The sequence below is a fragment of the Podarcis vaucheri genome, assembly GCF_965113315.1.
Source record: "Podarcis vaucheri genome assembly, chromosome: 8".
Classification (NCBI taxonomy): Eukaryota; Metazoa; Chordata; class Lepidosauria; order Squamata; family Lacertidae; genus Podarcis; species Podarcis vaucheri.
Window position 1 is genome coordinate 83,783,506 of NC_138766.1, and position 14,550 is coordinate 83,798,055.

General features: G+C 44.9%; 1 protein-coding gene across 3 annotated transcripts in view; it reads right to left on the reverse strand.

Annotated features, from left to right (window-relative positions):
* Positions 1 to 14,550, reverse strand: part of OC90 (otoconin 90) — a 36,780-nt gene that overhangs the window by 13,787 nt on the left and 8,443 nt on the right. For all 3 annotated transcript variants that reach the window (XM_082235689.1, XM_082235687.1, XM_082235688.1), the window contains 11 exons: positions 12,971 to 13,145; positions 11,156 to 11,268; positions 8,912 to 9,040; positions 7,742 to 7,783; positions 6,891 to 6,947; positions 3,987 to 4,037; positions 3,800 to 3,850; positions 3,284 to 3,334; positions 1,586 to 1,636; positions 1,320 to 1,364; positions 254 to 373 (listed from right to left, as the gene is read on the reverse strand). In XM_082235689.1, coding sequence (XP_082091815.1) covers positions 254 to 373; positions 1,320 to 1,364; positions 1,586 to 1,636; positions 3,284 to 3,334; positions 3,800 to 3,850; positions 3,987 to 4,037; positions 6,891 to 6,947; positions 7,742 to 7,783; positions 8,912 to 9,040; positions 11,156 to 11,268; positions 12,971 to 13,145 — 885 coding nt within the window. The remainder of the gene's footprint in view (positions 1 to 253; positions 374 to 1,319; positions 1,365 to 1,585; positions 1,637 to 3,283; positions 3,335 to 3,799; positions 3,851 to 3,986; positions 4,038 to 6,890; positions 6,948 to 7,741; positions 7,784 to 8,911; positions 9,041 to 11,155; positions 11,269 to 12,970; positions 13,146 to 14,550) is intronic.

Sequence of the window (14,550 nt, forward strand, 5' to 3'; positions counted from 1 at the left end):
AACAATCACATGTCTATGGACCTCTACAGACACTTTACATTTTTTTTCATCAGATGGATACCTGAGTCTCAAGACTCAGAGATTCAGCTGCAAATAAAATGTTTTAAGTGTGTTGTAAAGTGCAATATTACAAATGTGATGCTAGATGAAGAAAGTGAGCTATGGCAAATTCAATGCATTTATCAAAATGCGTTTTTTGAAAAAGCCTTTTCACAGCGTTTTTTAATATGTATGTAGATTCCACCTGACTTACCATTGTCTGTTGATCTCCCAAGAGAATCAGAAGTTGAAACCGACTCAGGCTCTGTTGAGCTAATAACAGCAGGTGGAGCAGCACTGGTTTCTTCTGCGTTGAAGGCTTTCACTGACAACCCTGAAAGCACACTCATGATTAAATCACTCGCCTACTAAACAATAAATTTGATTTATGTCATTGGTCTTTATTGGCATAGGTTTAAACCATGGGTAGGCAAACTAAGGCCCGGGGGCCAGATCCGGCCCAATCGGCTTCTAAATCCAGCCCGTGGATAGTCTGGGATTCAGCGCGTTTTTACATGAGTAGAGTGTGTCCTTTTATTTAAAATGCATCTCTGGGTTACATAAATAACCCAAACACATATAATATATATATATACACAGTGGTGCCTCGCAAGACGAAAAGAATCCGTTCTGTGATTCTCTTCGTCTAGCGGCTTTTTCGTCTTGCGAAGCCAGCCCATTGAAGGATTAGCAGATTAGTGCTATTAGCAGCTTTTAGCGGCTTTTAGCGACTTATCTGCTGATCGGATCAGCTGATAAGCGGTTTAGCGGCTTAGAAAAGGGGGGGAGGGGAAAAACAGCAGGAACTCGCAAGACATTGTCGTCTTGCGAAGCAAGCCCATAGGAAATTCGTTTTGCGAAGCGCCTACAAAACGGAAAACTCTTTCGTCTAGCGAGTTTTCCGTCTTGCGAGGCATTCGTATTGCGGGGCACCACTGTGTGTGTGTGTGTGTGTGTGTGTATAAAAAACTAGGAAGCCACCATTGAGTAAATCAGGCAGTTTTAGATTTAGCTTTAAAATTTTTAGCTAAATTCCCACAAAACAATCTTGGTCATTCCACGGGTGGGGAGGCACCACTAAAAAGTCTGTGGCCTGAAAAGTGTCAGGGTTTAGAGGCCTCATTCCTGGTTTACTTAAGATATTGAAGACAGGGGTGCCTCCTGGCCCCTGTGTAGTGTTTTTTCCTGTCCTCTTGATCCATCTTGTCAACATCTGGAATAAGGAAAGAAGAAGGTTCCCGATCACATGGGATATAAACCACAGGGTGACGCTGACTTACCTCTTGGCATGGAGTTTCCAAAAGGTCCAGCAAGGCCTTCCTGCGCTTTAGTCATGAATAAAGCAGAAGTATATGTTAGCAAACCAGACAATGTGTTGTGCTCTTTGCACAGTATTTGTTGAGGTTTCCCTATCTCAACTCCCCACCCTAAAGCAAAGGCCAAGAAGAATGAGGATTGATTAAAAGGTTTAGAACTTTTTGCACTGAACGCCAGTGATTTTTATGAGGGCATTTTCAACAGAGTGCAAGGACTGGAAACCACATACCTCCATCTCTGAGGGTTTCGAGGCCTCCACCGCTTTCCATGTCTGGATTAACTGTTTTGAAAGAAAAGCATCCAGTGTAGAAATAATACTTTGGTCAGAAAAGCCATTCATTCTCCTGTCCATATAAATGCAAGCAAATAACTACTGTACTTACAAAAGATTCACTACAAAGAGGTTTGTCCTCTATCCTTTATCCTGTATCTGGCCTCCTTATTTACTTCTTATAAACTGTTTCCTTTATGAATAATTATTAAGATTTTCCTAATTATAACTTAAATATCCACAAGGATAAAGGAAGTCTTTTATTTGGTTGTTTGTATTGTTGTATGTTATGTTCACATGTTCAAGTTTAAAGTGTATTGGGGGGTGGAGGGTTTGTATTACGTTGTAAATAGAAATTCCAATAAAAAATTAAAATTAAAATACAAAGAGGATTTGTGTGGCAAGTCCCCTCACCTCTGAAGGAAATTTCAGAGTGGGCCTTAGTGTGTTATTGACTGCTATCATGGACCCAAGTATTTGATGGAGCATTCACTGTGTCATGGACTTTGGTCTACCATGATCTATCAAGAACCTCTATCACTGACTTATTCTCATCAGCTCCACCACTTTTCCACTCTCCACATATGACCCATGAGTTACAAAATATAGGGAGATGTTGTTAGATTAAGGTTGCATAGTTGTTCCTTGGTTCCTTTTCTTCTGATAAATGGGGGACATTGGTGGCGCTGTGGTCTAAACCACAGAGCCTAGGGCTTGCCGATCGAAAGGTTGGCGGTTCAAATCCCCACGACGGGGTGAGCTCCCGTTGCTCGGTCCCTGCTCCTACCAACCTAGCAGTTCGAAAGCACGTCAAAGTGCAAGTAGATTAATAGGTACCGCTCCGGCGGGAAGGTAAACGGCGTTTCCGTGCACTGCTCTGGTTCACCAGAAGCAGCTTAGTCATTCTGGCCACATGACCTGGAAGCTGTCTGCGGACAAACGCCAGCTTCCTTGGCCAGTAAAGCAAGATGTCATCCGTGACTGGATTTAACGGTCAGGGGTCCCTTTACCCTTACCTATGTGATAGACTTTGCAAAACATTTAGCAGCATCACTGTGGTGTAATGCAGAAGGAGAAAACTTGTGGCCCTCCAAATGTTGCTAGACCGCAACTACCAAGATCCCTGACCATCAGGCATGCTGACTGGGGCTGATGGGAGTTGGAGTCCCAGCAACATGTAGTGGTCTGCTGGTTACCCCATCCCTGATGTTAGTGTTTCGAGCAGGAGTAGCCAATGTGGTACCTTCCTAATGTTGCTGGAATACAACTCCATTATGTCCAACTATTGATTATAATGGATGGACTGGTGGGAGTTGGAGTTGAGGACATCACATGGGCTACCCCTGGGTCAGAGTGTTGGACTGGGCTTGAAGAGACCTAAGTTCAAATCCATCACTCAGCCATATGGCATTCACTGGGTAAATGTAACAAACTGGAATTTCTGTAAAAAGGAGGAGGAGGAGGAGGAGGAGGAGGAAGAGGAAGAGGAAGAGGAGGAGGAGGAGAAGAAGAAGAAGAAGAAGAAGAAGAAGAAGAAGAAGAAGAAGAAGATTATGAATCAATGATGACTTTGTTTATGTGCTGTGCTGTCAGAAGAGGCTGGGGTTGAAGAGTGAGAAGACAGTGATGTTAACCTGTGAGATGTACAGTACTTACCACCTTCTTCTGGGTTTCTCAGCAAGAGGCCACTGGACTCAGGAGAAATGTCTGTCAAAGGAAAAACAAGAAAGTTCAAATTCTTTAGTTTATTCAGACCATTATAAATCAAAGATTTGGCAACTTCTATGGTGTATCTCTGGCTGAGCTGATGAAGGAGTTAATCCAGTGCAGTCAGAGATCCACTGGATCCTAACCTGCTCACCCTGGAAGAACTTGCTATAGGATTATTCCCAAAGTTAGTTATATCATAGAATTGTAGAGTTGGGATCCAAAGGACCATTGATGGCAGATGGCCACCCAACCTCTGCTTAAAAACTTCAAATGAAGGGGAGTGAAACATAATAGTTTTAATGATCAATTGATTTTATCTTTGTTTTTATGATGATGACTTTAAGAATATTTGATTTAATTTGCTTATGGATTCAGCCATGTTTTATCTGTAAGTTCATCTATATACCGCAGTTTATAAGTCTTCTAAACAAGTCTTCTAAAAGCCCTAAAGCCATCACACACCTCCTTCTCTGTGGGCTTCAAGGCCTCCATCACTCGTCGCATCTGAAGCAACTGTTTAAAAGAAAATAAACCAGAATGGGAGCGATTCTTGGTCAGGAAAAGCAAGCATGCTTTGGAAAAGCAACAGAAGAAATTAATCATATCAAGGAGACAAACGATAGCATCATGCCTGCGAATAACGACTTACGGTCTGCTCCAGAACTCAGTACAACCATCCCATCTGTGGTCTGTGGGATAACTGAAAGATACACAATATCAATATATGCCTATGAGAATCTGCAAGCTTCATTATCACATCCCATAATCAGAATAACATCTGCTGTGCTATATTTTGCTTTCTGTCTGTGCAGAGGGCAGTAAGGAGAAGAGACTGATCTTCTGCAAGAGGGGATAAACCACATATAGCCATATCTGAAAAACTAGGCCCAAATCCTCCCCCAAGGCAAGTCATGATATAATAAGATTTGAGGGGGGGGGTCTTGTGAGCCATTCAGTTCAACCCCCTTCAAGATACAGGACATCCAGAGATCTAGAGCATCAGTTGGCTGCCCAACCCCTGCTTGAAGACCTCCATCAAATACCAGCCCACCTAACGCACTAACTAGTTCCATTGTCAATCTGCCCTTAAAGGGACCCCTGACCATTAGGTCCAGTCGTGGCCGACTCTGGGGTTGCGGTGCTCATCTCGCTTTACTGGCCGAGAGAGCTGGCGTACAGCTTCCGGGTCATGTGGCCAGCATAACTAAGCCGCTTCTGGTGAACCAGAGCAGCGCACGGAAATGCTGTTTACCTTACCGCTGGAGCGATACCTTTTTATCTACTTGCACTTTGACGTGCTTTTAAACTGCTAGGTTGGCAGGAGCTGGGACTGAGCAACGGGAGCTCACCCCGTCACGGGGATTCAAACTGCTGACCTTCTGATCAGCAAGTCCTAGGCTCTGTGGTTTAACCCACAGCGCCACCCGCATCCCTAATCTGCCCTTAGTAATAATAATAATATTAGTATTTATATCCCGTCATCTGGCTGGGTTCCCCCAGCACTTGATGTCAAGACGTTTCTGCTAATGTTCAGCAGCAATTTACCCTCTTGTAACTTAATCCCATTTGATCTGTTCCTGCTCTCTGGGGCAGCAGAGAATATGCCTTTGTTGTCTTCTACCTGGCAGATCTTCAGGTATTTGAAAAGTACTATCATGCCCCCTACGCCTTGCTCATCTTTTCTACAGGAAAAATAGACCTATTTCCTCGAAGCTTTGTTCAACAGGACTTGTTGAACACCCCACTGGCTATTATTATTGCTGTCTTGTGATCCGGTTCCAGTTTGTCTCTTCGGTTTCCCCGAAGAGGCTAACCTGAGCAGCAGAGGCCGGTCCATTAGAACAGATGAAACACTATGCGGAATTGGCGAAATTGACACACAAACTACCAGTACGTGATAAGGACAACTGTGACTTTAAAGAAGATGGTAACCTTTCACAAAGTACTTAAAGAAACAACAAAATGAACTGGACTCCTTGGCAGGTTTTGAGTAAACATACACAAACTTTTTACTGGTAATATATAGATATTATCCTGAGGCTCCAGTACTTTGGCCACCTCATGAGAAGAGAAGACTCCCTGGAAAAGACCCTGATGTTGGGAAAGATGGAGGGCACAAGGAGAAGGGGACGACAGAGGACGAGATGGTTGGACAGTGTTCTCGAAGCTACCAGCATGAGTTTGACCAAACTGTGGGAGGCAGTGGAAGACAGGAGTGCCTGGCGTGTTCTGGTCCATGGGGTCATGAAGAGTCGGACACGACTAAACGACTAAACAACAACAACATAGATATTATCTATCTATAAATTAAGGATCTTTACAATTTTATAATATGCAGAGAATAACATGTGCTGAAAAACCAGAGAGAGGAGCTGAGGGAAGTCTGGGAGTGGGGTGGAAGGGTGGGTTTTTATTTTTGGGGGGAGGGGGAGGGATAAAATGGGGGGGAATGAGGGTGATGTATTTCTGATAAATTGTTATGTTGAAATTCCTAATAAATATATATATATATTAAAAAAACATATGAAGTACTGCCCCATAGACCTCTGCTGGCCCTTAGCTGGCCCCCACCTGCTTGCCTTCTTACAGCTTGCCAGCTTCCTTCCCACTAGTGTTCTCTCTCGTAGGACTCAGCAAGGAGGAGGATGGAGACAATCTGAGCCGGATTTAAGTTTGATGGGGCCCTAAGCTACTGAAGGTAACGGGGCCTTTATATGTCCAGCTGTTCTTTGTCAACAACAAATTGTCACTGCTTTTTTATATTGTATATTTGCTAAATGGCATGGGTAGTTTGAAAGCACTTCAAAGTGCAAGTAGATAAATAGGTACCACTCCGGCAGGAAGGTAAATGGCATTTCCATGCACTGCTCTGGTTCGCCAGAAGCGGCTTAGTCATGCTGGCCACATGACACGGAAGCTGTACGCCAGCTCCCTCTGCCAATAAAGCGAGATGAGCGCCGCAACCCCAGAGTCGGCCACGACTGGACCTAATGGTCAGGGTTCCCTTTACCTTTACCTTAGGCATACTAAAGCCCGGGGGCCGGATCTGGCCCAATCGCCTTCTAAATCCGGCCCACGGACGGTCCAGGAATCAGCGTGTTCTTACATGAGTAGAATGTGTCCTTTTATTTAAAATGCATCTCTGGGTTATTTGTAGGGCATAGGAATTTGTTCATTCCCCCTCCTTTTCAAAATATAGTCCACCCCCCACTAGGTCTGAGGGACAGTGGACCGGCCCCCCACTGCAAAAGTTTGCTGACCCCTGCTATATGTTAATTTATGGACTTATTTGTATCTAAAGCCATTTGCGCATAATTGTGGAACTGAAATACAATTCAGAAGCATATTACAGTAGTACCTCGGGTTCCAGATGCTTCAGGTTACAGATGCTTCAGGTTACAGACTCCGCTAACGCAGAAATAGTACCTCAGGTTAAGAACTTTGCTTCAGGATGAGAACATAAATTGTGCTTTGGTGGCGTGGTGGAAGCAGGAGGCCCCATTAGGTTCGGTTTTAATCCCAGCTAAACTAAGTATAACACTGACAAACCTACCCTCTGCAACAGATGTATCTGTCAGCTGAGTATCTTCAGCCCTCTGGTTCTGAAACTCTATGGAAAGAAAGAAAAAATAGCTTCTTACTGGAAGGGATGAACATATTTGCATAGTCTCCATCTGGGCCTATTCACCTGGGGGAGTCAGGTTTTTTTTTTTTTAATATATATTTTATTCAGGATTTTCTTGTTTTACAGAAGTGTAGTGCCTCGTATTTTTTTTTTCATGTAACATTTTTACAAATCCGTTTCATTTGTTGAGGCATTAGGGGGAGAAGAAAAGACAAAAGAAAAAAGAAAGGGGGGTGGAGAGAGGGAAGATGGATGGGGTGGGGTCGGGTGGCGGTGTTTCTATTATGTTTAATGTATGTAGAGTTTGGTGTCAGCGCTGCTTGTGTTGTTCACTTGTGTTCCTTTGGTGGTGAGAGAGGTTGGGGTTGGCCTAGGGTGTGATTGTTTGCTTGTGATTGGCTGTGGTGATCTTTGTTTTCGTGTGTGAGTGGGGTGGGTGGGTGTTTTGGATCAGGTTAGCCATATTGATTTGTATGCTGTTGGTGGATTATTGTCGTTGTCTTGTTGGGCTATGTATGTGATAAAGGGGAGCCATACCGGGGTGAAGGCGTCTTCTTCTGTTTGTCCCCGTGTCAGTTTCAGTTTATTAGTTAATTTTTCTAGTAGGGCTGTTTCCCATACTATTTGGTACCATTGGTCCATGCTTACTCCTGACAGGTCTCTCCAGTGTCTGGTTATGGTGTTTCTGGCTGCTGAGAGCAGGTCTGTTACCTGTCGCTTGTAGACTCCTGCCTCACTTTGGGCTCTGGGATAAACAGTATAGGATACACATAGCATACCTTCAGCATGAAGCGTCGTCTGACTTCTCTCGCTGACTGTTTCTGTAAAGAAGAGGGAGCAGGTGTTCCATGATTCATTTTCGTAAAAAATAGAAATAAAAAAATGTCCAGGCATATGAAAAATGGACAGTGCGCCTGCTAAAGAGGAAAGGAGGGATGAAAAGGAAGGGGTGAACAGCTCTTCTCAATGCATGAAGTACGTACAGAAATTTGTTCTGCTTTTTAGACTTGATTGACAATCCAGTCCAGAGCCCCACATATATCCTGACACACTTACAAAGTACATGTGCTAGAGATGGAGTTTGCTGTTCTGCATCTATTTGTCTTTTGATTGTATTATCGTAGCTCAAACCCAGTCTGTTGCAGTTTGCATTTCATTGAACTTATAGGAGCTCTGCCCAATTTGGTGGCTTGCAGAAACAACTTTATTGTTTTCTATCCACCTGTTGGGACACGGGTGGCGCTGTGGGTTAAGCCACAGAGCCTAGGACTTGCCGATCAGAAGGTCGGCGGTTCGAATCCCTGCAACAGGGCGAGCTCCCGTTGCTTTGTCCCTGCTCCTGCCAACCTAGCAGTTCTAAAGCACGTCAAAGTGCAAGTAGATAAATAGGTACCACTCCGGCGGGAAGGTAAACGGCGTTTCCGTGCGCTGCTCTGGTTCGCCAGAAGCAGCTTAGTCATGCTGGCCACATGAGCTGTGCCCAGCTCCCTCGGCCAAGAAAGCGAGATGAGCGCCGCAACCCCAGAGTCGGCCACGACTGGAGCTAATGGTCAGGGGTCCCTTTACCTTTATCCTCCTGACAGTATTGCAAGCATTCAGTATTGCAAGTATTGCAAGCATATTGTGGACAGTAACACAGAAGATTGGGCATGAGAGGCAAACCGGTCTTCTTTGGCATGCTTGTCCATCTCTAGCAAGATCTTCTCACTGAGGAACCTTTGATAAGCCTAATTCCCTGGAAAGCAGTCTTAAAACCATTGGCTTGTACTTTTCACTCACTGAAACCCAGACCCAGACACAAAAGTTTTTGGCTGACGTGTGACATAATAGCCAGTAGCAACAAATTAACTTTGCAAGAATACAGTTCATTAAAATTCAAATCAGGGAACAGGGACGTCTACAGACCGCCGAGGAAACAAGATCTCAGAGTTTCTCTTTTATGTTCTCACCTGTAACCAGAGAGGGACAGAGTGAAACATCCATGCTGTTCAAGGAAGAGTTAATGTGGGAATGCAGAAAGCATTCAATAGCTGCCTTGTCACAATTGCAGAGAAGGCGTTCACAGGCATCGTCAGACTCTGGAGACGAAAGAAAACCGAAATTGAGGGGGGTTGGAGAGATCAACATACAAAGTACTATTGAGGTATCTGTTTCCACAATCTGCCTTCTCTCTATAAGGTTTTGACCTGGAGAAGTGCATTTCGTTTTGTAGCTGAGAGTGTATATTGTGCCTCCCACACTATTCAACCAGCATGGAACGAGTTCAAGACTGAGAACAGTTCACAGTGAGAGATGGTTCTATTACACTGGAAAACTCATGCTGATATGAAATTCTTTTCTTCCCAATTACTGATTTGGACAGGATTCTCTTAAGGAAACAATACATGCAAAAATCAGCTGCACCTCTGAAAATATTATAATCTGCCAGTAGATAAAACCAAAATGCCACCTGGAAATGGAATAAGCAATTTTTTTAAAAAAAAAAAAAGAAGAAGAATCTGAATCTAAACTAAAACATGTAGTATAGTGAAAACCCCAATAGGAATACACATTCATAGGAATACAATCATTCACATAGGACCACAGGGATTTGATGTGATCACACAGGATGGGCATGCAAAAAGATTATCACAAATGTAGTCATGTGCTGAAAGCTCACAAGGACTGGGGGGGGGTGTTTCACCCAAATCCCCCAATGTTGTGCAATTTGACCACAGCAGTTTACCACATTCAGTGCATGTTAGAAGGAAGCCTCCATGAACAATGATGCAAAGCATAGGACTCTTCCATGCATAAGAGAATGACGGGCCAATGATTGTGTGGAGACCTAAGTACATCATTGTGCAAATTAATTGAAACAAAGCATGTTTTCTATGCCACATCAATCAGTCTGTCAAGCACCCATAAAAGAAGATGTTTTAGGGATGCTTCAGTTATTATGATGTCGAAAGCCTGCAGCCAATAGAAGGAAAAATGCACTCGCCACAATATATTGAGGTTCTACGAAAGAGAATTATTCCAGAGCTGGAAAAGAGGTATCCTGGCGGTACTGGGATATTGCAGCAGGACCTAGCCCCCAGTCACTCATCGAAAGTGGTGAAGAAATTCACGACTGAGCAGCAAATACAGATACTTGATTGGCCAGGGAATTCCCCGGACGTAAATCCCATTCAGAATTTGTGGGCTGTATGCAAAAGTCACCTCCGTGCCAGCTGTTAGGATCATCCTACTCGTGTGTCGGACCCTGGCAGAGACACATGCCCAACTGGCATGTTCTCTCCCTCCTGGTCGATCGTTCAAGAGCTACAAAAGCTTTCTCCAGCCCGAACATCACAGCAACTGATACCAAAAAGCATCAGCACACTTACGATCCTGCAGAGTATTTGCAGTTTGTGTAACAGAACTCAGTAGCACAGCATTTTTGTCTAATCTACTTTATTTACATATACAGGGGTACCTCTGGTTGTGAACGGGATCTGTTCCGGAACCCCGTTCGCAACCTGAAAGAAACGCAACCTGCATCTGCGCGTCTGCGCACGAGTGGGTCACAATTCACTGCTTCTGTGCATGTGCGTGACATCATTTTGCATTTCTGTGCATGCACGAGTGGCGAAACCCGGAAGTAACCCTTTCCAGTACTTCCGGGTTGCCGCGAGATTCAACCTGAAAAAATGTATCGTGAAGCAAACATAGCAAGAGGTATGACAGTAATACACTCGGAGCATTCTGACTTAACTCCTTCCTCTTTCTCGTCATACAGCAAAGAGAGAAAGAAACAAAGGGCAATAGTCCTACATTCTGGAACACAGTACAGTGGTGCCTCTGGATGCGAATGGGATCCATTCTGGAGCTAATAATGTGGCTAATAATAATAATTAGAAATAATATTCCAGGACAAATACTTTGGCAGTCTCACTCACCATTGAACCAGTGGGTTTGGACTAGATGTGATTTTGGCTTTAGGGGCAATCCCCAAAATATAGCCGCTGTGTAAGTTGCAGGCTTACTGTAGTGCTGAACAGTTCTTAGAATTTGCCTGGCACTACTCATAACATTTAGCCCACCAGACAAAAAGCAAGCCAGAATAGGTGTGTCTTAGAGGCCTATTCATCTGAAGGCAAAGGAACCTTGGGAGAGGAGTGGGAACGGGTACGAAGCATTCATAGCATTTATTACAAAGCCCTCAATCTTACCGCAGGTGATGTTTTTGGTGAGGCAGCTGACATCCGTCGAAATCTTTGCAGGGTCCCACACACATTCTTCTTCTGTTGCTTCTTCGTAACACTTGCGATGCTCAAAACAGCAGCTTGTTTGGCATGCAGGTGTTGTGTTGGGGGTGTAACAATCAAATAATTAATATAAGGCTATTCAGAATGTGATTCTTGGCTTAGCCACTTAATCTGTTTAGTTTGCATTTTAATACCTAATTTTCACTTCCCGAAAAAAGACGTGAACTGTAACGCTTCAGCATTCACACTTATCTGGATTCCGTGGTGCGACTCTCTAGTCACCCCTCCCCCCAAAAGTGCACTAAAACACTAATTTTATTTATTTATTTTGAACATTCTTATTACATTCATGTCCCACCTTTCCTCAAACGATCTCAAGGTGGCACATACGGTTCTCCTCTCCCCCATTTTGTCCTAATAAAACAACTCTGTGTGGTAGGCCAGCCCAAGGGACTGTGACTAGCCCAAGGTAACTCAGTGGGTTTCATGGGTGGGAGGAATTTGAACCTTGGTCTTGAGGGACCTAGTCCTACCAGGTGCCCAATCCACTTCATGGGCTGCTAGGGTAAAGTGTGCCTATAGATCTATAGTCCAGAAAGCATTTCAGCCCAAATTCGTGTTAGGATTTTTATCTATCCGAGCTGCTCCAGTGAGTGGTACTGTGATTGTATACATCATGTGAGTGTCTGAGAGAGCGTGAGAAAGGAAGTCTGTATTATCTCTTTCTTCTGAGTACTGAGTTTCACTCCTGTGTGTGTCACAGTTCTGTACCGGTGTTCAGAGAGCACAGAATTACTGACGGAGTCTCTGTATATAGACTGTAAATAAAGTAGTTTAGAACTACAATTGAGTCTTTCTTCTGCTATGATATGCCAGAAGACTGGTGTGGTCTTTTTAGGAGAGATGGGTTGCCTATCACCGGTCTCTCTGGAATGAAGGAGATTTATAGCCAGAGAGGACCACCAGAGAGACGCTCCGAAGACTTGGGAAGTTGGCAGCCTTCCCGGGCGTTTTTCCAACAATTTGGACTTCTGTTGGTTATCAAAGGTTATCCACCCTAGATTTAAGGTGACATGTGAACCAGGTTATAATGCATGGCAGCCTCTTGTTTTTACAGTCCCAGGCAGTCAACAAAGTGAGAATTAATGTTCCTGGACGCGGGTGGCACTGTGGGTTAAACCACAGAGCCTAGAGCTTGCCGATCAGAAGGTCAGTGGTTCGAATCCCCGCGATGGGGTGAGCTCCCTTTGTTCGGTCCCTGCTCCTGCCAACCTAGCAGTTCAAAAGCACGTCAAAGTGCAAGTAGATAAATAGGTACTGCTCCGGTGGGAAGGTAAATGGCGTTTCCGTGCGCTGCTCTGGTTCGCCAGAAGCGGCTTAGTCATGCTGGCCACATGACCTGGAAGCTGTACGCCGGCTCCCTCGGCCAATAAAGTGAGATGAGTGCCGCAACCCCAGAGTTGTCCGCGACTGGACCTAATGGTCAGGGGTCCCTTTACCTTTATCGTACTAGACAGTCTCCCTCAAGAGGTGGTGGACTCTCATTCCTTGGAGATTTTTAAGCAGAGGTTGGGTGGCCATCTGTAAAGGATGCTTTAGCTGAGATTCCTGCATTGCAGGGGGTTGGACTAGATGACCCTAGGGGTCCCTTCAAACTCTATGATTCTATGACTCTGTAGTCTTACAGGCCGTTGTTACAGCAAGCAACCAGACACGGACAGGCGTCCCTCACAAAACCTCTGCAAAATGGGAACGTAATCATGAATATTCCAGACTCACCCATCAAACTCATCTGCGGGGAGACCCTCCATTTCAAATCGGCAGGTGCAGCCGTAGTCTTCGAAATCTCGAGGGCAAATGCCGGTCACACACCTCATTTTGCTCACAAAGTTGAGCAGCGCAGGGAAGCTGGTAAAGATGGACTGGAGCCAGGTGAACTGAGAACCCAAACAGTCTGCAGGGACAACCATAATGTGAATTCAGAGTCTGAAGGTTGTTTGTAGTGAGTCAACCGGGCTCATCTCATAAATTGTTATTTTGGAGGCTTTCCAGAGAATCCTCAGAAACACACCTCAAGGAGACCACCCTTTGGAGAAAGGGTTGTAGCTCAGTGGTAGAGCATCTGCTGGGAGACAGCACTGCCTGAAACCCTGGAGAGCTACCACCAATTGGTATAGACAGCACAAAGCTAGACGAACCAGTGGTATGATTCTGTATAGTGCAGATTCCTATGTTCTCCTGACCCCCATGCCAGTTCCCCAAGTAACCATTGTAAAGTAGGGAGAGTGATGTGAGAGCTCTTATGGCCTGCATGGTCCCAAGCATATTGAGGGGCACATTTCCTGCTGGGATGCATGGGGGTTTGCAGTTTCCCGGTGCCTCCTAACTGAGTAACTTCAATCATGCCGATTCAGTGAATTGGACAGGGAGGCAGAGGAAACTCTAAATCCCATGCCTCCCAACAGAAAATGATACTCCTCAACCCAAATGATCAGACTTATACAGACTCATTTATTCCCAGCAGGTCCTCTCCAGCATGAATTCTCTCCAAGTTTGTTTGGGAATGTGGGAGACTGGCAAGTGAGTGGCATTGCTTCAGTAGCCAAAGCTCTTTCACCCATACAGAAGAGGGAGATATCAGGATGCTTGGGGGGGGGAGTAGGAAAAAAAACCTTTAGAAAAAAATCTCTTAAGGGTGAGGGATAAAAACAGCCCAGTGAGGATGGAAAGGGGTCAGTGGGCATGGAATGCTGACTGTTGTGTGGCCAAGTAGGAAATAATAATAATAATAATTTATTATTTTTACCCTGCCCATCTGGCTGAGTTTCCCCAGCTACTCTGGGAGGCTCCCAATCAAGTGTTAAAAACAATACAGCATTAAATACTAAAAACTTCCCTAAACAGGGCTGCCTTCAGATGTCTTTTAAAGATAAGATAGCTGCTTATTTCCTTCACATCTGATGGGGGGGGGCATCCCACAGGGTGGGCGCCACTACCGAGAAGGCCTTCTGTCTGGTTTTCTGTAATCTCACTTCTCACAATGAGGGACCCGCCAAAAGGCCCTCAGCGCTGGATCTCAGTGTCCAGGCTGAACGATGGGGGTGGAGATGCTCCTTCAGGTATACAGGACCAAGGGGTGAGGGAATGGAAGACTGGAATTCTGAAACGCAGCCTGTCACGCTGCAGCAGTTCTCTTCCTGATACACAGCACCACTTTTTTGTTCTGGATTATGCACATAGGCCCCCTTCATGGATCACTGCCTTGCCGTGGCAAAGAGGCTTGAATAACTCAGAGAAGCTATGAGCTATGCCGTGCAGGGCTACCCAAGATGGACAAGTCATAGTGGAGAGTTTTGACC